This window comes from Myxine glutinosa, chromosome 4 (assembly GCF_964187855.1).
Source record: "Myxine glutinosa chromosome 4, kmMyxGlut1.1, whole genome shotgun sequence".
Classification (NCBI taxonomy): domain Eukaryota; kingdom Metazoa; phylum Chordata; class Myxini; order Myxiniformes; family Myxinidae; genus Myxine; species Myxine glutinosa.
The window spans coordinates 104,566,996-104,591,224 of record NC_136264.1 but is presented as its reverse complement, the minus strand read 5'-3'; the positions used below and the strand labels follow the sequence as shown (position 1 = coordinate 104,591,224).

The following is a 24,229-nucleotide window of genomic DNA, read 5'->3' as shown; positions in this document are numbered from 1 at the left end:
TGCATTCGCCTTGTCATGTACAACTGAAATATGGATTTTGTATATTTCTTGCTCATTTCATGAATGTCATGAATTCATGAAATAGAACGTCAATTTTGTAAATATCTTTAAAATGATTTCCAGCAATGGTCTGCATTCTAATCTCTGCTCGTTTTCGTGATTAAATGACTTACAAGTGTGTCGATTTTCCCGTTAAAATAATGGTTGAGATCCTGCTTGGGTTGTGACCACAGACGAGCAGATTGCAGAATGGACACTATTTGATTTATAATCATATTCGCGGTTTTTGTAAAAAGCGATTTTTCAAGCGATTTTTTTAAAAGCGATTAAAGCGAGAATAACAGCTATTTATGGATAGGAGCTTCATAAACAAAATGAGTACAAAATTAGCCAAATTTGGAAGTGGTCTTACATTGACTTTCCAGAGTACTCTGCTCATGGATTTTTACATATATAAACTTGACCTTTATCAGCATATAAATTGTGCTGTATGTATGGATGTGTCTTAGGCATAGACGATATGGGCAGATAGTAAAGAAAGTTTTGTTGAATTGAACTTGTGAGTTTTAAAACGAAATGCATTGTGAATCTTAAAACCAAGGGGCAGACGTGAACGCGCTGTTATGTTTTTTACACTCAGAACACGATGTTACGTGTACCTGCAACATATTTTGTTACTCTGCCACACCTATATTGGCATACTGGTGACAGTAGTATTCACTAAGTTGCATAGAAATGGAGGAACAACTTTTAAGGGAGTATACAACCACGTATTTGGATATTTTCTACAAAAGTAGGGGTTTCAATGAGTGGTAGCTGTACACATGGGATTTATCAAATTAAGTTATGCAGTTTAAACAAAGTTACTGGTAAACAGAAGGGAAATGGATAGTAAATAAATTCTTCAATGCTGGGTAAATTTAATGAGATATTACAAAGACTTATAAGAGCTACTGTTCTTCCTTATAGCAGTGGGAAAAGAGTGAATTAGAACCAAATGAATCTATAAATGAATGTGATAGGGATAATATCCTCAATTTGTGTTACTTATTTGATTGTGGGTAAAGGAATTATTTTATCGTAATGGATTGATAACAGCAGCCTGCAATGTCCTGAGAGTGTGCATCCATGTAATTAGAAATCCCAGATTTGTTTTTACAAACAACATTTGGTAGAGGTCTTATGTCGACGAGCACTTACTTGGTAGATAAAAAAGGTACTGCATGTTGGCAGCCACTTTTGCGGCCATTTAGGCCAAACACATTGAGAGAAAATTGTCGTTCAATACGTAATTTACACATGGCTATTTGTAAAAGGGAAGTTGTTGCGATGGGCAACATTTCTGAAGGTTTATCAAAATGTTATAATATGACATGTGTCAAGGCAAACTATTGGATGGGAAAATTAGATCTGGTTATAGAATGAATTTGCTGACCCTTTGAAGTTAATTCTTTGAAATTGATTGTTTTACTAGTATTTTGAGTTCACATTGGAAATAGTTTGGTAGAGCTTTGTTAAAACCTATGGTTGTGGTATTTTGGAACGAATTCACAGATCATAGGAAGTTGATAACAATAGAAATAAATATGGACCCCGGGAAATAGGGGCATCAGAATAAGGCAAATAATCAGATTTATGTTACATATTAAGGGATTTTTCTTTAGTCACATTTTAAGAAGTTTGTTAGTTTGGTATATAATGTTGAATGTCATTGACATAAATGAGGGCATAACAACTTGTTGTGCACTATGTCCGTTTTACACGATCGATGAACTCATATCACCACAAGTAACACTGTTAAAGAAAAAAAAGCGGGGAGGACTATGCTAATAACACATTAGGCATAGTTTGCTTGTTTGCAAGAATTGTTGGGAATTAGATATTCCTGTTTGTGATTTAAATCGTATAATCATTATTAATGCATTTATTTTCTTTGAGTTGAGTTACAACACCTGCATGTGTTTAATTTTTTGAATTATATGAACCTGAAAGCAATTGTGGATGCTATTCTTAGTTTTAGTAGTGTAAAACACATGTCTGAGTTGAATATTATTCGTGTGAAGTTGTTCTAAAATATAGTGATTTCATGTTACAATGTACCCCATCTGATTCAATCTGTGTGGAGAGCAGATATAAATGTGGCTAAGTAAAGGAAAGACAAGACCACATCCCAAATGGAGTGATAACGACATCTGGGAAGAAGTTTGAAAAAGGAAAATTTGTGAAAATGAAGTTAATCTTGGCATACACCCTCTTTCTCAAAGAATGATGAAGAAATGCTCCTTTGGAGGATGGATGTTTACCTTCACCAATGGAAAATTATGTGACCATTTGTCTGGGTCACACTGCAACATATGGAAAAAGGACGATCACTTACTTGTGTTCAAATACCTCGAACAGTCATCACATCAGCAATTGCAGGACGACGAGATTTTACCTGCAACGTTTACGGGATACGGTGACGTGTGTCATTACTTCACCAACTTCCGGGGAGCCAGCATGGAGCTGCAAGCGAACGACTGCCTTTTCCTTCACAACAGCTGTGCACGATTCTGCTGTGTGCTCCTGGTATGGACCATGGACAACTGAGTACCATGGTCCCAACATCATCATTGCGGATGCATCCGGCATCCCTGCTCCACATCTTGTTGACAAATCAACATCACATCAATACTTGCTCCATGCTCACAATTAGTGAGGAGGCAAGTCGACTACAACTGGATGGAGGCCTTGTTCAAATCTACTATGGCTCACAGCAAGAGTGGCAAGGATGCTGCATGGAGAGCAGGGTCAGTCTTTGACTCTGCCCAGCTATCACAACAGCAGAAAATCCTATGCAAATAGTGAAGGTGTGATGAAGACAACAGGAGAAAATGTTTTATGCTGAAATTCCAAACACAAGTGATCCGCCCCTTTTTTCAAACAAAGAAAGTCAATATTTGATTAAAGGCAAATATTTTGCCAAATGTTGCAGATGCTTTATTATTTTGATGAACTGAAATTATTGCGTTTTGGTGAAGGTGAAATGTTTTGTGATCTTTATGCAAATGAGTTGAATTGAATTATCAACATAGAAAGAGTCAATGAACAAGGAAATGTATTGTGATCAAAATTCTTCCAGAATGACGGTGTATGCCTTAGGAAATTGAATTACAAGATTAGTGGTTTGAATATTTAATGTGGTAATGTTTAGATTAATGGTTAATATAAACATAAAAGAAAAAAACTGGGGATTGTTGGGGATTAAATATTCATATTGACAATATTGCTAGAATATATATCAATGTAATCTTGTTTAAAGTGGAATTATGTTTTACTTTACGAATGAGCAAAAGAGCATAGAGCTAGCATTAACATGTGGTCAGGAGAGTTAATTTCAGACAAGAATGTGTAACGCTCTTGGACCGCCACCTGTCGATCATTAATAGCCTATGTTCAGGGCACTGCGCACACGCTGCAAATTCTCCTTCAGCAGGTCAGAGTATTTGACCTCTTGAAACAGAAATAAGTATTTGCTGGCCGAGAGAGCCAAATAAGGTTTTGGATAAGGAACACCCTGCATGCTCTGCAACATCAAAGGAGTTTGGGGCTTTAAAACCAGGAGAAAGTTGCAAGCAGAGAGGAGAGTGGACTGGGACAGTGAACTGAAGAGGAGTGAAAACTGAAGACCAGTTGAAACTGATCAACCAACTGGAGATTGTCAACAACTGAACGAGCTTCAGAAGACCTACTGAACGAGCTTCAAAAGACCGACCAAACGAGCTTCAACAAACTCTGGAACAAAGACTCATTAAAGATCTCGGCTTAGTATACAACAAATTCTCAAAAGTGAATAAAACATTGATTTTGCTAAAACGAGTTTCTGAAGTTTCTGAAGTAGAACAGTAGTTAAAATTATTATTCTACACCCCCTTGACATTGGATCTGCCGGAGCGATCCTTCCACACGCGACGCCATTGCCATGGCCAACTTCATCAAACTTCCCGAAATTTGGGAGGCTCAGGCCGAAGTCTGGTTCGTCCAGGCCGAAGCCCAATTTCAGCTTCGGCGCCTCACCGGCGATGACACGCGCTATTGCCACGTCGTCGCCTCCCTCGGGCCCGGCACGGCCGCTCGAGTTGTGTCCATCCTTCGCCACCCACCGGACGGCCACAAGTACGAGGCACTCAAGCGGCTACTCCTAGCCACGTTCGGCCTCACGGACGACGCACGGGCCGACCGCCTCCTGGATCTCCCCGAGCTCGGTGACACGTGCCCGTCGGTCCGAATGGACCATATGCTGTCACTGTTGGGCGACGAAGCCCCCGGTTCTCTATTCCGGGTGCTTTTCCGTCGCCAACTTCCAGCGCAGGTTCGCCTCGCGTTGGCCGGGACCGGGCTAACGGAACCCCGAGCATTGGCAGCCGAGGCGGACAAGTACTTCACCGCTTCGGACACGCGGGCGAGAGTCGGCGTGGCTGTCACGGCCCTCGTGGCTGATGCTGCTGATGCTGCTGATCCACAGCATCAGCTTATACAGCATACGCAGCATGCTGATACGCACCTCGTGACCGCCGCCACGCCCCGCCCACCGCCGTGGCAAAAACCGCCACTGCGGGGAAACCCGCCAACTCCACCGGCCTGGCGGAGCCAGCCGCGCTCCTCCAGCTCCACCACCTGGTGCTGGTTCCACGCCAAGTTCGGCCACGAAGCTCGGCAGTGTCATCCGCCATGCTCCTTCAACAGGTCGGGAAACGCCTGGGCCGGCGCTCAATAGTGGCGATGAGCACCGGCCGTTCGAGCAGCCTGCTGTTCATAACGGACACCTTCTCCGGGCGCCGTTACCTGTGCGACACGGGAGCGCAGGTGAGTGTCGTTCCCGCCGGCACGTCAGACAAGCACGCCGCGGGTGGGGGCCCCGCGCTGCTTGCCGCGAACGGGACGCCCATCCGTACGTACGGAAAACGCTGCCTCTCTCTGCGGTTCGGAGGGCAGGTTTTCCGATGGACGTTCGTCACCGCCGACGTGCCCATGGCACTGCTTGGCGCGGACTTCCTGTGCGCTAATGGGCTCCTGGTCGATGTCAAGCGCAGACGTCATGTCCAGGCCGAGACGTTCAGCTCGCTCGCTTGTGCATTGCCCAGCTCAACGAGCGGCTTGCCAAGCGGCTTGCCGAACGGTTCGGTTCCGGCCACGTTGGTCTGTACGCTTCCGGCAGCAGACGCATTCACCCGCCTCCTCGCCGGCTTCCCAGCCCTCACGCGGCCCACCTTCTCGGCGGGGGCCGTCAAGCACAGGGTGGCCCATCACATCCCCACCGTCGGGCCACCGGTCTACGCCCGGGCACGCCGCCTCGAGCCGACGAAGCTGGCGGTGGCAAAAGCGGTGTTCGCTACCCTGGAGCGACTCGGCATCGTTCGGCGCTCAGAGAGCACTTGGGCGTCGCCGCTGCACATCGTGCCGAAGCCCGGCGGGGGATGGCGACCGTGCGGGGACCATCGCCGTCTCAATGACGCCACGACTCCCGACCGCTACCCCGTCCCCCACATTCAGGACTTTTCCGCCCGTTTGGCGGGCATGTCCTTCTTCTCGAAGGTGGACCTCATACGCGGCTACCATCAGGTCCCCGTCAGGCCGGAGGACGTCCCGAAGACGGCGGTCATCACGCCATTAGGACTCTTCGAGTTCCTGCGCATGCCCTTCGGTCTGAAGAATGCGGCTCAGGCGTTCCAGCGACTGATGGACAGCGTCCTGCGTGACTTGGATTTTGTCTACGTCTACCTGGACGATATCCTCGTCTCCAGCGCGTCCCGCGAAGAGCACCTACGCCACCTCCGCACGCTCTTCGAACGCCTGGGCCAGCATGGCCTGATTGTGAACCCCGCAAAGTGCCGGTTCGGCGCCACCATAATCGATTTTCTGGGGCACCGTGTCACCAGGCACGGAGCCGTCCCCCTGCCGGCCAAGGTGGAGGCGGTGAAGGGGTTTCCGCACCCCCGCACGATCAGAGGGCTGCAGGAGTTCCTGGGCATGGTGAACTTTTACCATCGGTTCCTGCCCCGTATCGCCCAGCTCCTGCGCCCCCTGCACGAAGCTCTCCGAGGTAAGCCGGGCAAAGGCGACGTTACCTGGACCGAGCAGATGGACACGGCGTTCACGGGCGCGAAGCTCGCCCTGGCTAACGCCACCATGCTCGCGCACCCAGTGCCCGATGCACCGATCGCCCTCACCAACGATGCCTCGGACTACGTGGTGGGCGCGGTGCACGAGCAATGGGTGCGTGGAGCTTGGCAACCGCTGGCGTTCTTTGCCGGCAGCTTCGCCCGCCCGAACGCCATTACAGTACCTTCGACCGCGAGTTGGTCGGGCTTCACTTGGCGGTCAGGCACTTCCGCCATCTGCTCGAGGGCCGTGCGTTCACTGCCTTCGTCGACCACAAGCCGCTGATGTTCGCGATGGGCAAGGTCACCGAGCCGTGGTCGGCCCGGCAGCAGCGTCACCTCTCGGCCGTGTCCGAGTACACGACGGACATCCAGCACGTCGCGGGGAAGGATAACCCGGTGGCGGATTGCCTTTCCCGGGCCGTCGCCCACGCAGTCCACCTCGGCATCGACTATGCCCGGATGGCAGCGGACCAGGCCGCTGACCCCGACGTCCAGGCCTTCCGGACCGCCGTCACGGGCCTCCGCGTCACCGAGGTGGCGTTCGACGGCGCGGGCGCGGCCCTCTTGTGCGACGTCTCCCTCGGGCATCCTCGCCCCATCGTGCCCGCGGGCTGGCAGCGCCAGGTGTTTGACGCCATCCACGGCCTGTCCCACCCGGGTGCGAGGGCCTCCCAAAGGCTGATCGCCGACAAGTTCGTCTGGCATGGCCTCCGGAAGGCCGGCCGCGGCTGGGCCAGGACGTGCCTCGCGTGCCAGCGCGCCAAGGTGCACCGGCACACCCAGGCCCCGTTGGCCCCGTTCACGGTGCCGGAACGCCGGTTTGACCACGTCCACGTGGACCTTGGACCTCTGCCCCCCTCGCGGGGTTTCACCTACGTCCTCACCATGGTGGACCGCACCACCCGGTGGCCGGAGGCCGTGCCCTTGGCGTCGACAATGGCGGCCGATGTCGCGCAGGCTTTCATCGCCACCTGGGTCGCCCGGTTCGGCGCCCCCTCAGACATCTCGTCTGACCGCGGCCCCCAGTTCACCTCGGAGCTCTGGGGGGCGGTCGCGCAGGGGCTCGGGGTCTGGCTGCACCGAACCACGGCCTACCACCCCCAGGCTAACGGCCTGTGTGAGCGATTTCACCGCTCATTGAAGGTCGCGCTCCGGGCCACCCTACGCGACGGCGGCTGGGTCGACAGGCTCCCCTGGGTCCTGCTGGGCCTCCGGACGGCGCCCAAGGAGGACCTGCGCGCATCCGCGGCGGAGTTGGTCTTCGGGCAACCGCTGCGGGTGCCGGGCGAGTTCCTCCCCGACTCCACGGCACCATGGTCCGCGGCACAGCAGCGCTCCGCTCTGCAAGATACCGCCCAGAGGTTCGCCCCGGTGCCAACGGCATGCCACGGGCACCCACCGACGCACGTCGCCCCGGAGCTTCCCCTCCCCCCTCCCCTTTCCCCTCCCCCCTCCCCCTCCCCTTTCCCCTCACCCTCCCCTTTCCCCCCTCCTCCTCCCCTCCCCCTCTCCTCCCCCTCTCCTCCCCCTCCCCTCACCCTCCTCCTCCCCCTCCCCTCACCCTCCCCTCCCCCTCCCCTAGCCTTCCCCTCCCCCTCCCCCTCCCCCCTTCCCCTTCCCCTCCCCCTCCCCCTCCCCTCCCCCTCCCCCTCCCCCTCCCCCTCCCCCCTTCCCCTTCCCCCTTCCCCTTCCCCTTCCCCTCCCCTCCCCTCCCCCTCCCCCTTCCCCTTCCCCTTCCCCTCCCCCTCCCCCTTCCCTCCCCCTCCCCTCCCCTTGCCCCTCCCCCCTCTCCCCTCTCCCCTCTCCCCTCTCCCCTCTCCCCTCTCCCCTCTCCCTCCCCCATCCCCCCTCCCCCTCCCTTTTCCCCCTCCCCCTCCCTTTTCCCTCTACCCCTCCCCTTCCCCCTCCCCCTCCCACTCCCCCTCCCCCTCCCACTCCCACTCCCACTCCCCCTCCCCCTCCCCCTCCCACTCCCCCCTCCCTTTCCCCCCTCCCTCTCCCCCTCCCTTTCCCCCCTCCCTCTCCCCCTCCCTTTCCCCCCTCCCTCTCCCCCTCCCCCCTCCCTCTCCCCCTCCCCCCTCCCTCTCCCCCCCCTCCCCCTCCCTTTCCCCTCCCCCTTCCCCTTCCCCTTCCCCTTCCCCCTCCCCCTCCCCCCTCCCCCTTCCCCTTCCCCCTCCCTCTCCCCCTCCCCCTCCCCTTCCCCCTTCCCCCTTCCCCCTCCCCCTCCCCCTCCCCCCTCCCCCTCCCCCTTCCCCTCCCCCCTCCCCCTCCCCCTCCCCTTCCCCCTTCCCCCCTCCCCCTCCTCTTCCCCCTTCCCCCCTCCCCCTCCCCTTCCCCCCTCCCCCTCCCCCTCCCCTTCCCCCCTCCCCCTTCCCCTCCCCCCTCCCCCTCCCCCTTCCCCTCCCCCCTCCCCCTCCCCCTCCCCCTCCCCTTCCCCCTTCCCCCCTCCCCCTCCTCTTCCCCCTTCCCCCCTCCCCCTCCCCTTCCCCCCTCCCCCTCCCCCTCCCCTTCCCCCCTCCCCCTCCCCCTTCCCCCCTCCCCCAACCCTTCCTTCTCCTCCCCCACCCTCCTCACCACCTCTCCCTTCCTCCTCTCCTCCTCCCCCTCTCCATCCCTCCTCTCCTCTCTTCATATTCCCATCAGGAAGCGACTCATTATTACCTGGCAATGCTGGGTACTTTTGCTCGTATAGAATATTGAACGTGTACCGTAATGGGTATGTATGGAGTAGCCTTGGAAATGATCTGTGGCACTTAAAACGCCACCATATTTGTGTAGGTATTAAATGTAGAAGCTTTCAGTTTTCCTGCATTATTTGAGGTTTGCATAAACTTCCAAGTTTTAAGCTGAAATAAGGATGCTTTGAGTAGTCTTCCTGAGTTACACGGCAAGAGATGTACAATTTTGGGCAAAGATGGCATTTTAATGTCCATTTCTGCTGTAATTCAATCCTAAGGTATTGGAGAATTGTTCACTGACTATGGTTTGTGATGGGAACTGTTATGGCTATTTATGTATACAAATATGTTCGATTGAGTCCTTGTACACAATTCATGCACTCCCCTCCAACCACTCTACCATGACCAACTCTACCATTTGAAGTTTCGTGAAGATCGGTTTATAATTGTCGGTCGAGACAGACGGACAGAATAATGCACAAGACCAACCAATATACTTGAAAAAAATCTTCGATTTTCGCAAGTAATAAATAAATTATGAATAAATAAAAACTACCATCATTCTCCAGCAACAGAAGTTTGTTATGAAAGTGAAGTCGTGCTGACTAAACTTGCAGTACCTTGCGCAAATGGAGGCTGCTTTTCGGTCGTGTTCGGTAGTGTCCTTATGATTGCCATATCTGTCATCTACTCGTGGCAACGGTGGTCCAATTGGCTGCAAGATTGCCACACATGGGGGTCATTATGAGTGTTTGGCTTTGAAATGAGCAAACCATTTATGGGATGGCCCCAATGCAGCAGAGTCTGTCTGGAATGCATCCTGATAACCCTGGAGCATTTTCTTTGTCCAGTTTGGAGTGATTGAAGAGACCAAAGGTCAATTTGTATTTGAATAACTTTGGGGAGGCAGCAGAAGGGTGAAGTATGTTTGCCCTTGAATATTCCTCTGAGCAAGTATTTTAGCAACCTGTGTATTACTTTTCAAGATTTCCTCCAGCTTTGAATACGCTTAACCGTCCAACAAATATGGTGCAGAAATGGCACACTTGACTTTGTAATCTAATCGGGACAATTCCTGTGGCTGCCCCCTTTCCCCCCACCTGAAGGTACGATTCGACCAAAGATGGCTACATAGACCTGATGGAGTTAAAATTGATGATGGAGAAGCTTGGAGCTCCACAAACTCATCTAAACCTGAAAAACATGATCATGGAAGTGGATGAAGACTTTGATGGGAGACTGAGTTTCCGGGAGGTAATGACCCTTGGCAAACGAAATATGAACAACTTTCAAACAGTCGAGCTCAACTTGGTTGGACTTTGTAATGCAACAGACATCAAGCTTTGTTTGCTAAAAAGAAATGGTGTCTCACTCATGTCGTGTTTCGGCTTCAAATTTAAGGAATCTCTAAAATTAGAAATCGCATTCTTCACCGAGCAGATTTTGGATTGCTTATGAAATTGGAGAGGTTTCAGGAAGCGTTTTGTTGAAGCTTGATTACTGTTCAGAGTTCAGTTGTGCATCAGTTTACTTTTGCACTTGTTTTTTGCTTTGAAATTTGAGTGTACAGTTGGGTCTAGTAGCGAGGTAACTAAACTGTTACCCAGTCCTGTGGGTTTAAATTGGGCTGAAGGTCACAGTTTTAATGGTTTGTAGTCTAAGCTTCTCAACTTTGAGCCGTTTATATTTTTGTACACCGCTCCTTTCCTGTGCCGTCTCCAGGCACTGCATGACGTCATTTCCGGGCACCAAAGGGGGCCCGGCAATGACGCACGCTGCAAGGGAGTACTCGGTTTTCACTCTGGTTTCTTGTTTGTTTTCTTGTTTGTTTTCTTGTTTTTGTTCTACACCACTCCTTTCCTGTGCCAGCTCCAGGTGGTGCATGACGTCATTGCGGTGCACCAAAGGGGGCCTGGCAATGACGCACGCTGAAAGGGAGACCTCAGTTTTTGCTCCGTTTTTGTTTGTCCGGGCAATATCTCAACCATTCTTTGAGCTAGGAAGCTGAAATTTCGGCACAATGGTGAGCAAATGCTTTGGAAAAACGGTATTTTTTGTTTTTTCATTAATCAATTAATTGATTCGTAATGCACCCTAGCCGCTAGCCCAACACCAGGGTTTATAATGAAGTACTTATTTATTTCCTTTCTCATCTGGGCATTATCTCGGGCACCTTTTGAGCTAGGAAGCGGATATTTGGAAATGACAATGACCAAGAGATTTGGCTGTAACGGTATTTTTGTGTCTGAGAAATGTATCTATTTTTGATGTATTGATTAATCGATTAGTTATTTAATTATTCCATTAATGACTTGCATTTTTTAAGTTAGTTTCGGATGAAATGGTGGTGGTTTAGGTATTCTTTTAGCTAATTGATTAATAATTTAGTTATTTTACAATTTATTTTCTTTCTCATCTGGGCAATATCTCAGGCACCTTGTGAGCTAGGAGCTAATATTTTGACGTGAAAGTGACCAAGTGATGTGGCTGTAAAAGGATATTTTGGATTTATTTAATCGATTAATCGATTAATTATTTATTGATTAGTCAATTAATCTATTGATTATATAATTTTTAATTAACTCATTATTTAATTGGTTGTCAGTCAGATTCGGATGAAACACTGGTGGTTTAGGTATGCTATTAGCCAATTGATTAAGAAATTAATTATTTTACGATTATTATATATTTTATTTTCACAATTGATCAATCAATTTTACACCACTCCCTCCCTATACCCTCTATGCACTGCATGGCGGTATTTCCAGACGCCGAAGGCGCCCCGACAACTCAACACTAGAGGATGTTTATTTATTTGGCATGGGGGCGGTGTACCTTGAATGTATCTGTACTTGTTATATTTTATTATTACAAGCCTGGTGTTGGCATAATGTTTAAGGTGGCTGGCATAAGATCTTAGGGTCTTGAGTTTGAGCCCCGGTCGTGCCATTGAAATAGCACCAGGAGGGTTGACTCAGCTTGTGATCCTTCTGAGGTCGGCAAAATGAGTACCAGCTTCCTGGAAATGTGGCACTGCATCAGTGGCACAGATGCACTCCCAGCAATGAGGCAACCACAGGCTGCATACAAAATAATGATGACTATAAAATAATAAAATTTCAGGAGCATTGCCAGGTGGAAATGAATTTGGTTTTAAAACCCAGCTAGCTTGTAATGTCAGTCGGGCATAGATGTCTTGTTCTACAAAAACAAATTGTATGCAAAACATCGCTAATGTATGATGGAACATCAATCTGAAAATTGTGATACAATTTAAACAATGTGTATTTATGTATATGCTTGGAAGGAGTGATTAGTTTAAATTCTGTAGAAGGTGCCAAATAGAAAGTTTGATTTCCAACCTGAGATGGTCGCTATCAAGTGTCGGTAGTCATATTTGTGCATTCTTACTGCTGATATAATCAACCTATTTGCTTTCTTCCAATGTTTTCTGGGGGGGTGGGGGTGGGGGGGGGGGGGAAGGAATATTGTCAGAGTTGAGAGTTTAATACCAATAAATGGTGGAAAGCAGGTCTGGTCAGGGATGGGTTGATCTGTCCTGCGTGTCTAGTCTGGTCTACTACATGTGATGAGTTCCCATGGATGCCTTGATGCCCTCAGGGCAACTTGCATGGGCATGGAATGATTGTCCACAACAAGGGTAATGCCCCAAAATCCATCTAATAAATAATTAACCATGCTCTGTTCTGTGCCAGTTCCCCTCCCCCCCAGTTTGGTCTGCAGCATCTGCATCACTGCTAATGTGAAGCTAGTTTCCTTGTACAGTTGATGATCTTGGCTCAACCACGCATCACCAACCACATTGCAAGGATTCCTCTGTTAATTCCTCTGTTAATGCATGGCAATTGTAAAGCCTCTTGCTTGCCCAAATTACCACATCCCACCCAACCTACAACAAAAAACTCGTATGCATTTGATCTTTTCCCACCTTTTGAATTGGTTACGAGAACAGCACCCGGTAGAGAGCATACATCCACCAGGCTGATCAGTTTACATGTTATATATCCCACTGATAGGCTGGATATTGATCCAGATCTGGGCCAAAAACCTCATCTGCTTGTTCTTGTCACCTAACCAACTCGTCCACCTGTCAACTTTTTGAAACATGGTACATATCGTTTTTGGACCTCATTGGTGAAGGATCACTTGTAACAATTAAACAAGTACAGTTCAAAGTTCACCGCCCCCATGCCAAATAAATAAATATCCTCCAGCGCGGCATAGCCGGGGCGCCTTCGGCATTAAGAGGAAGTTTGAGGAAGGATTTGATGTCGGAAGCGATGATCGATTCCATGACCTTGCTGATTAATTGGGAGCAGGCTGAATGGTCTAGTTGCAACGATCTGTTTTTGCACCTTGTGTAAAGTGGTAATGTTGGCTGATTTCCAAGCAGATGGAAGATTACCTTGAGCAAAAGAGAGGGTGAAGAGAACAGAGAGAGTGGGTGTGATAGATCAGCAGAGCATGATTTTAGGACCCGTGGGTTGAGGCCGCCTGGTCCAGTTGCAGAATCGGAGTCGATGTTTGACAAACTTCTCCACCTTGTCAGGAGAAAAGGACACATAGTCCAGGAGCAACTGGGTTTGATTGGGTAAGGTGGGTACAGAGAGAGATGGGTTTGGGACAATATTTTGAGGTAAACAGAGTTGAGGCTTTCGGCTTTCTCATGTGCAGTGTCAACTGTGTAGCCATTTGAGGTAAGGGAGAGGATGAAGGGGGAACAAACACCAGAAACAGATTTGACCAGATGCCACCAAGATTTGGAGGAAGGAGACAGGTTTGAGTTCACTCTTGAGAGTAGAGAGATATTGTTCCCTTCCTCTCCTCGGTGTAGACCCACACTTTCGAGTTTTGTGAAAGGAACTGAGATTGCCTTCAGTTGGATTAGCTTTCTAAGAGGCAAAGGCAAGTTGTTTCAGGGCAACTGCCTCACCCCAAGATTCAGTGTACCATGGACGGGAGGAAGGGTAAGACAACTGAAGACGAGATGGGATAAATCTGTGCATGAGAGAGAGCAGTTTACTTTGGAAGAATTCCCAGGATGAATTGATGTCAGGCAGTCGAGAGTGCAGACCAGTCCAGATGATTGCTGGCTGCTTGAAGACCATGCCAGTCGGCCTGAGTGAAATGCCAGACTCGTCGACGCTGAGGAGGCTCTGTGAGAATGGCCAGAGATATCCACTTTAACAAGCAAATGGTCAGAAGAAGAGCAGCAGACGTTTGCAGGGAAATTTGTCATAACCAAGTCCAGAAGAGAAGATGCTCTTTTGACTGAGATCCGGGTCAGGAAATTGACAGATTGTGTCGGTCCCAGTGAGTTGCAGAAGTCCTGTGCTGAGATGCAATGGCTGCTGTGAGAGGAACCCACACCCAGCCAGCTGGCATGATGACAGTTGAAGTCGCCACATATGAAAAAGAGAGTTGGGATGAGTGGATAGAAGTTGGTCCATGTTGTCAGACAGCGAGATGTAAATGGAGTCATCACTGTTTGGAGGGCGTTACAGAAGACATATTAACAAAAGGTGGGAGCGAAAGGGAAGCCGTAGCCAAAGGTATTCCTGGGGGTGAGGTGGAGAGAGGGCAGTGCAGGGCGAGTGAGGAAGTTTTTGATAAAGATAGCAACCCCACCACCAGGCCGAGGCTCAGGTCTGTCATACTGGAGGAGGGAGTAACCAGGAAGAGATATTAAGGAATCGGAGACATCTTGAAGGAGGAAAGTTTCTGTAAAGCAGATTACACCTGGTTTGTCAGAAGCAACCTTTATGGAGAGATCAATCGGGTTTGAACGAAGGCCCCGGATGTTTGAGGTCCATACCATTAAGGAAGAGGGAGGGGGACCATCAGGTGAAGGGGAGGGGAGGGGTAGGATAAGTTGAGGGGTGAAGAGGTGGTAGGGAGAGCTGTTGATAGTGTCAGATTGCAGAAGAGCTAGGAGAAAGGGAAGGATGAGGACAAAAGGTTTGATGGTGATGGGATGAGGCACAGTGAGGAGCTGTGTGAGGGGGGGGGGGGGGGAGGGCAGAGAAACGTAGGAGGTGGAGGTATGAGATGGAAGTGGGGAGGAGGGAGGGGGGAGAATTGGAGAAAGATGATGTCTTGAGGGGGGGGGGGGAATTTGAAGGGGAGGGGAGGGCGGTGTTTGAAGGGGAGGGGTGGAAGGGGTTTGAAGGGGATGGGGTTTGAAGGGGATGGGGTTTGAAGGGGAGGGGGTTTGAAGGGGTGGGGGTTTGAAGGGGAGGGGGTTTGAAGGGGAGGGGGTTTGAAGGGGAGGGGGTTTGAAGGGGAGGGGGTTTGAAGGGGAGGGGGTTTGAAGGGGAGGGGGTTTGAAGGGGAGGGGGTTTGAAGGGGAGGGGGTTTGAAGGGGAGGGGGTTTGAAGGGGAGGGGGTGGAGGGGGTTTGAAGGGGAGGGGGTGGAGGGGGTTTGAAGGGGAGGGGTGGAGGGGGTTTGAAGGGGAGGGGTGGAGGGGGTTTGAAGGGGAGGGGTGGAGGGGGTTTGAAGGGGAGGGGTGGAGGGGGTTTGAAGGGGAGGGGTATTGGGGTATGAAGGGGAGGGGTATTGGGGTATGAAGGGGAGGGGTATTGGGGTATGAAGGGGAGGGGTATTGGGGTATGAAGGGGAGGGGTATTAAGGGTAGGGGTATGAAGTGGGAGGGGTGGAGGGGTATGAAGGGGAGGGGTGGAGGGGTATGAAGGGGAGGGGTGGAGGGGTATGAAGGGGAGGGGTGGAGGGGTATGAAGGGGAGGGGTGGAGGGGTATGAAGGGGAGGGGTGGAGGGGTATGAAGGGGGGGAGTTTTATGGGGAGGGGTGGGGTGGAGTTTTGAGGGGCGAGGGGGGAGAAATGAAGGTGAGGAGTGAGGGGGGAGTTTAATTGATAATAATTAAGCAACGAATTGATTGATCAAAAAAACAAAAATTATTGTTTTTTTGCCAAAGCACTTGCTTGCAATTGTGCACAAATTCTAGCTTGCTAGCTCAAAGGATGGCTGAGATATCACTCAGACAAACAAAACAAGAAACCAGAGTGAAAACTGAGTACTCCCTTTCAGCGCGGCGGGTCATTGCCTGGCAATGACGTCATGCAGCGCCTGGAGATTACATAGAAAAGGAGAGGTGTACAACAAACAAGTACAGATACATTCAATGATTGATTGATTAATTGCATAATTAAAATCAATAAATAATGATCATAAAATATTTTCTAAATCAATTGGCTAATAGAATACCTAAACTTACTAGTGCTTCATCCGAAGCTAACTTTTTGAAAATTACTTAAATAAGCCATTAATTGAAAAAATTAAATAATCAATTGATTAATCAATAAATCCAAAATATCCTTTATGGCCACATCACTTGGTCACTGTCGTGTCTGAATATCAGCTTCCTAGCTCAAAAGGTGCCTGAGATATTGCCCAGATAAAAAATAATAATAATTAGTAATCAAAATAAATAATAATGGTAAGATAATTAAATTGTGAATCAATTGACTTGCGCAATACCTAAACCACCACCGTTTCATTCGAATCCAACTTGAAAAAATAATTGAAGTCAATAGTTGGAGAAATTAAATAATTAATCGATTAATTGATTAATCAATAAATCAAAAATACCTTTTAAAGTCAAATCACTTGGTCATTGTCATGTCCAAATATCAGCTTCCTAACTCAAAGGGTGTCTGAGATATTGCCCAGATGAGAAAGAAAATAAATAAATCATTAATCGATTGGCCAATAGAATACCCAAACCACCACCGTTTCATCTAAATCTAACTTTAAAAATAATTAATTAATTTCTTCATTACTCAAATACTCAAATAATTAAATAACTAACTGATTAATCAATAAATAATTAATCAAATCAATATCTCCAAAATATCCTTTATAGCCACATCACTTGGTCACTGTCGTGTCCAAATATTAGCTTCCTAGCTCAAAAGGTGCTTGAGATATTTCCCAGATGAGAAGGAAAATAAATAAATGATTTATAATGAAAATAACTAAATAATAATCATAAAAGAGTTAATCTTAATAGAATACCTAAACCACCACCGTTTCATCCAAATGTGTAACTTTAAAAAACAAAAGTCATTAATCATATAATCGATTAATTGATTAATCAATAAATCAAAAATAGCCTTTATAGCCACATCACTTGGTCACTGTCATGTCCGAATATCAGCTTCCTAGCTCAAAAGGTGCCTGAGATATTGCCCAGATGAGAAAGAAAATAAGAAGTAATTGATAATCAAAATAAATAAATAATAATGGTAAAATAATTAAATTGTGAATCAATTGTCTTATGCAATACCTAAACCACCACCGTTTCATCTGAATCTGACTTTAAAAAAAGAAAAAAAAGAAGTCATTCATCAAATAATTGATTAATCAATACATCAAAAATTGCCTTTACAGCCAATTCACTTGGTCATTGTCATGTCCAAATATCAACTTCCTAGCTCAATAGGTGACTGAGATAATGCCCAGAACAGAAAGGAAATAAGTACTTAATCGATAATAATTAAGTAACTAATCAATTAATTGATTAATTTAAAAAACAAAGAATAAGATTTTTGCCAAGGCACTTGCTCACTATTGTGCCGAAATTTCAGCTTCCTAGCTCAAAGGATGACTGAGATATCGCCCAGACAAACAAGAAACCGGATTGAAAACTGAGTACTCCCTTTCAGCAAGCGTCATTGCCCGGCTCCCTTCGGTGCCCGGCAATGACGTCATGCAGTGCCTGGAGATGGCATAGGAAAGGAGCGGTGTTAAATTGTGTCCATTTCTGGATCGATCAAAATCTAAACAATTCATTCTTGTCACACACCCAACCTGTCCAAGTTTCATCCAAATCCGTCCATAACCTTTTGAGATATTTTGTTGTACTGCATATCATGTTTGGCCCTATCACTCAATGGTGATGAATCGCCTAAAGTATTGTAACATCTGGATATTCCCCAAAATCTAATCAATTCCTTCTTGGCACATACTCAAACCAAACTGTCCAATTTTTGTCCGAATCCGTTCATAAGTTTTTGACATCTTGCAGAGAGAAAGACGGGTGAAAACAACCTCCAACCACATTCATTGGCAGAGGTAATAAACTTAAATTCAGCTGTTTGTCAACATGTGGTGTACATTTCTCTTTCCACAAGAGGGAAATACAAATGGATTTGAGGCCTGGATTTGATTTTCCCCAAAAAAAAAAAAAAATTATTGGTGTTGTATCTGCCTTTTGTATGTGCCATCTCCATCTGCCATCTGCCTTTTTCCAATTTTGTATTGCTGTCTCTAGAAAAACAAATTCTGGGATAAAATGTACGTTAATAACTGAATTGCAATATGGAAGGCTTTAGCCTGTGTTCAGGTGGAGTGCAGTTCACTGGCTCACTGGCAGCCATATGCAGGCTCTTGTTTGATCACCTGCCTTGCCACATTGCTCTACGCACTACGGTGACAGTGTTGGTGTGACTAGTTGGGAAATGCACATCATCTTGTGATGTTTGCTTCGTTTCTGAGTCTAAGCACGAGATGTTGATATGCCTGAAAAGGCCTAACCTCGTACGGATGCACCAGTTGGAAACTTCACTTTTAAAGATGCTCATTTTAAATAATAACTTGTAATGAAAGCTTCACAAGCAAGCACTTGTTTGTTTATTGTAAAATATGTAATGAAGTATATATTCTATTCCTTATGCACCATTTAAACTTGGGAGTTGGTTTTTAAAATGTAGATAATTAAACGACAAGTATGATCAAGAGGTGGGGAAGGTGTTGATGGTCTGAAGTTGTACAGATTGTCCATTGAAGACAGTTGGTCACAGGCAAATCATTTGTTGGTCTTTGACATTTTCAATATCTTGTTCATCTGGAGGCAATCCGTTCATTTGCGTTGTTAAAATATTGCCATTTTTCGAAAACTCTACGTTGTGCAGATGTTGTTGTCTTGATTTATCTCCATGTAAAATATTTTTCTTCCTTTTTTTGGTAGTTTCTGATGATCTTCCACAAGGCAGCAGCTGGAAAGCTACAGGCAGAGAGTGGACTCATGGCCCTGGCAATGCTTGCTGAGATTGACGTTTCTGTTGAAGGTGTTAAAGGAGCAAAGGATTTCTTTGAAGCAAAGGTAATTTCTAAAAACCCGCAAGTGCTTTTCTGGTTTTGCATTAACTTTTTGTAATTGAGGGTCACATGCAAGGGTATCGTGGGAACTTATTAGGGTTGTGGAAAATGGTTTTGGCCTTATCTTTAGCTGTTGAGGTTTGTGTTCAAATACTGCATCACGACCACCCTTGATGTGTTGATGATTTTTAGTTGTAAATTTGACCAGGTTTATAAATTTGTAGATCCGGAAAGGTTTATAATGCCATGTTCAATTGAACAGTCAGCCAGTTAAAAATTGGACAAGAGCACTGGACTAACTCACCATCCCATTCAAATCTCCCCCCATACGATTCCTCTCCAATTCTCCCTCCTCCCCCCTCCTCCTCAAAGCTGCCTCCTCCCCACTTCATCTCCCTTCTATCTCATACCTCCACCCCCCCCCCCCCAACCCACTACTTTCCTCTGCCCCCCCCCCCTCAAACAACCCCTCACGGTGCCTCATCCCTTCACCATCAAACCTTTCATCCTCCTCCTTCCCTTTCTTGGAACTCTTCTGTAATCTCTGACCCACTATCAACTGCTCTCCCTACCTCCCCCTCTCATCCTTCATCTTACCCTACTCCTCCCCTCCCCTGTCCTGTAGCCGATGCTCCCCCTCTCTCTTCATTAACGGTATGGACCTCAAACATCCGGGGCCTTCGCTCAAACCTGACTGATCTCTCCATACAGGTTGCTTCTGACGATCCAGACTTGATCTGCTTAACAGACTTTCCTCCTTCAAGATGTCTCTGATTCCTTAATATCTCTTCCTGGTTACTCCCTCCTCCGGTATGATAGACCTGAGCCTCGTCCTGGTGGTGGGGTGGCTATCTTTATCAAAAACTCTCTTCCTCACTCTCCCTGCACTGCCCTCTCTCCTCCTCACCCCCTGGAGTACCTCTGGCTACGGCTTCCTCCGGTCCCACCTTTTGTTCATATGTGTTCTGTACCGTCCCCCAAACAGTGATGACTCTGTCGTGGAAATCAATCAGGTCCACAACTTTGTCCCACAGGTAGGTTTAATCTCAATTAGATCTCTGGCATCATCCTGTAAAAATACAATCATGCAATAGATATCAGGATCTTGGTATCATACAGAGAGGACCGATAATAATAGTCAAAGCAAGCGAGTCTAGTATATATGTGCGAGTCTAGCATATACGTACCAATCGTACCATTCAAGACTACATGTAAAGTAAATGTCACAGGAGTGGCTCAGCGTCGTGGATGTCCCAGGTTTTATAGATGCCCTTCAGTGGCTGAAGCGAGTATCTCTCCTGGGTTCAACTTTGGTATAATTTCACTACATTCTCCCCGCCGTTAGAACTATACTGCCGCTAGGCAGATCGCAAGCGTGCGTCAGCATTAATTGATTGTGGTACGTCATTCCATGTCAGTCGGTCCACCCGTAGCGGTCGGGGTGGCGAACTACCCTGCCAGCCCGCGTCCGGAAACTACCGGGTACGGCGTCCCCAAGCCCGGAGTCCCCTGCGTCGGAGTAGCCGGTGGAGGGAGGTGTCGGAGGGAGCACCTCAGTGCCTTCAGGCAGGGGTGTAGGTGACGACAGAGGTGACGGCAAAGGTTCCATAGAGGAAGCTTTGGTAGAGTCCATAGACTCGTAGATCGGTTCGTCGATATCCCTATAAGGGTCGATGACCCCACAAGGGGCGAGATGGCATACGGAGACAGTGGACTCGCGTCCATCTGCCGTCAGCACACGAGCATGCTCGGGATTAGCCTGGAGTACCTGCACCTTCTCCACAAAGGGGTCGTACTTGCTCGTGCGCACCGCTCATTTGAGATAAGCCGGCCCCGGCTCAGTGAGCCAGCTGGGTAAAGATCGGATACTACCCGAGCTTCTAGGGTGTTGGAACAGTCTTTCGTGAGGAGTCTGGTTGGTGGCCGTACATAGGAGAGCCCGGATCGAGTTCAGAGCCGCAGGTAGCGACCAAGCCCATTTATCGAGACCCCGGCCGAGGGTCCGGAGGCTTAGCATGACGGCCCTCCATATAATCCCATTGAAGCGTTCGATCTGCCCATTCGCCTGGGGTCTGTACGGTGTGGTGTAACTCGAAGCAACATTATTTTGGAGCAAATAACCTCTCACCTCCTGCGACAGGAACACCGCACCCCGATCGGTATGCACGTAGGCCGGATACCCAAACATAGAAAACAAATTCTGCAGGCACCATATGACCGTGGCAGCCGTCATATCCCCGCACGTGTAAGCAAAAGGGAATCGCGAGTACTCATCAACGATAGTGAGCAGATAACGAGAGTTGCTCGACACCGGCAGCGGTCCTTTGAAATCCATTGCCAATCTCTCCCATGGTCTAGTAGCCCGAACCAGCGTCCCCATGGGAGGGTTGTAAAAATGCGGTTTGAGTTCCGCACATATAGCGCAGTCACGGTAGATCCGGCGGATGTCTTCAATCGAGTATGGCAGATTACCACTACGCACAAAATGAGCGAAACGCACCACCCCTGGATGACACATAGTGTCGTGCAAAGTGCGCAGACCCTCCAAAGTTACGATCCCCAAGCACGGAGCCGGCCTCGATAAGGCGTCAGCGACCAGGTTATCCTTCCCCGGGCGGTATTTGATGGTGTAGCAGAAGTCGGCGAGTTCGATGCGCCAGCGAGTGATTTTCTCATTCTTAATATGTTGAGCATGTAAGGTGTCGTACATGAACGCAACACTTCGTTGGTCCGTGATGATTTGGAAGCATCGCCCGACTAAGTACGGTCGCCATCGCCGAATCGACTCGACGATCGCGTATGCTTCCTTTTCGACAGACGAATGCCTCCGCTCAGCGGAGGTGAGAGTCCGCGAAAAGAAAGCCACAGGGCACCCCCCCTGGGAGAGAGTCACCGCTATCGCATGATCCGAGGCATCACTTTCTAAGACGAAAGATTCGCTCTCGTCGATCGTCGCCACAGCGGCGCCAGCGATGTCGGTCTTAAGGCCCCCGAAGGCCACCAAAGCAGCCGGGCTCATGGGGAACATGTCGCAGGCCACGAGGGGGCGGAGCTTTGCGGAGAAATTTTGCACCCACTTCGAATAGTGGGCGAACAGCGTGAGAGCATGCTTCAGCGAAGCTCGATCGCCGGGCGGGGCCATAATCGAGCAAAGGTCGCAGACGCTCCTTATCCGGAGAGACTGAGCCATGGGTCACAGTGTACCCCAGAAGATCTATTGTGCATTGAGAGTAATGACACTTAGCCTCATTCATGGTTAGGCGATACCTATGCGCGACCTCGAGGAAGCGCTTCAGATTAGCATCGTGATGCTCCTGGTCATACCCACAAACCGTACGATTGTCCAGATAGACAAAGACATCTGTCAAGTTCTCCTTAGTAACGAGGTCGTCCATAGCCCTCTGAAAACAGGCGACCCCGTTTGTCACCCCAAAAGGTAATCGGGTGAACTGGTATAACCTTTGACCCGATTCAAAGGCGGTATAGATGCGATCAGCCCTAGAGATGGGGATCTGATGATACGCACTATGCAGATCGAGAGTGCTGTAGACGGAGTACTGGGCCACCAGTCGTACTAGCGCGTCCATCCCCGGTAAGGGGTAGGCATCCAGCTGTGTAAAGCAATTAACCGTCTGTGAGTAGTCGATTACCATGCGCCGGAGATGGGCCTCACTTCGCACCACTAAGACCTGGGCCCGCCACGGCGACTGGCTAGGTTCGATAACACCGTCCTTTAAGAGTTTGGCCGTTTCTTCCGCAATGAATTGCGCGTCCGCTCGTGAGTAGCACCGCGATTTTACCGCTACAGGAGTGCAGTCAGTGGTCAGGTTGGGGAACAGCGAAAGAGGCTCAATTTCCATTTTTGCGAGTGCACACACAGCAAGCGTATCCGTCCCACCGAATTCAATTTCCAAACATCCATGTCACTTAAGAAAATCGTGTCCTAACAGGATGTCAGCACATAAGGCAGGCAAGACCATGAGATGTACATCGGAAAATATGCGTCCCTTTATCACAAGTTTCAATCGACATTCCCCCTTCGTGCTGAGCCGAAGTCCCTGGGAGGCCATGAAGATCCGTCGTGTAGTCCTGATGACCGGCACCCATGTTGATGCACCAGCCGCTGATCGATGAAACTATCCGTAGATCCTGTGTCGACTAGGGCCCACGCAAAAATGCCTTCGACCAAGAGCGGGATAATGGCCTGATCAAGGCCAGAAGATCCGGCAGGTATTGCGCCGTCCGAGCGAGAAGATCGCGCCTCGCGCATGCATCCCACACTGGCTGCAGTTTTCCGGTCGTTTGAGGAGCCTCCGGAGGGCCCCCGTGCCAAACGCATAGTTGATCGTGCCGGACCAAGAGCGTGTAGTTCGTACGAGCCGCCGTCAGATGGCGCTCGTGTCATGTGCGAAAGATCGCAGTCAATTGTACTTTCATGTGCTCGATCAAGAGCGTGTAGTTCGTCCGAACTGCCGTCAGATGGCGCTCGTGTCACGTGCAGCGTTTGTTGCACAACAGGAGGAGCTTTCAAAGCCAAAACTTTTTTTGTTTGAGGAGGGCGTTCGAATGCCAGTCAAGGTCGGTCGCTCCGCAGCCGGTCGCGTTCGCGCCATTTGTTTCGGCGGCCCGGTGTATCTCACCAAGGACGTGCGTGCAGCCAGGGGCCCACAAGGAGGAGGACCGCTCATCAAGGCCAGGTGAGGCGCCCCCCTCTGTGCTCGGTCCGTTGGCTCGGAGATAAGCCCATTCAAGGTCGCGCGTGCTCGTGTGCCCCGCGCGGCCTTCTTGCAGACTTTAGCAAAGTGTCCTTTTGTAGAACACAAATGGCATATGGCTTCCCGAGCCGGACACGCTGACCTGGGATGCTGTCGGTTGCCACAGAAGTAACACGTCGCGTTCCGGTCAGACCTGGGCCTGGCTGCTGTAGCTGCTGCCAGGCCGGAATCCGAGTCAACCTCGGGAGCGGCCAGGGGCTTGGCCGTAGTCGAGCCCGCACCCGTATCCTCGGCGGTAGCCCTCTCCGGTCGAGCGAGTTGAGAAGTCCCCGCGACGACCCGTGCGTGGTCATAAGCGGTGGATTGTTCCCGGGCCTCAGTGTAAACGTTGGCCAACCGTAGGGCCTCCGCGAACGTCAGGTCAGCTGTCTCCAAGAGCCTGAGTCTCAGATTTGTAGAGCTGATCCCAGAGACGAAAGCATTTCGGACAAGATCGTCCTGGACTTGCTCGTGTGTCCGTACCTCTTGAGTACTGTCCGCAAGGAGGTGCCG

The 24,229-nt window shown here is 49.1% G+C and overlaps 1 protein-coding gene across 1 annotated transcript in view; it reads left to right on the top strand.

Moving 5' to 3' along the window:
• The window catches only part of LOC137416449 (EF-hand domain-containing protein D2-like), a 70,113-nt gene that overhangs the window by 26,883 nt on the left and 19,001 nt on the right, over positions 1-24,229 (top strand). Inside the window, exons 2-3 of the mRNA XM_078776248.1 lie at positions 9,928-10,075; positions 18,832-18,966. Of these exons, the coding sequence (XP_078632374.1) occupies positions 9,928-10,075; positions 18,832-18,966 (283 nt within the window). The remainder of the gene's footprint in view (positions 1-9,927; positions 10,076-18,831; positions 18,967-24,229) is intronic.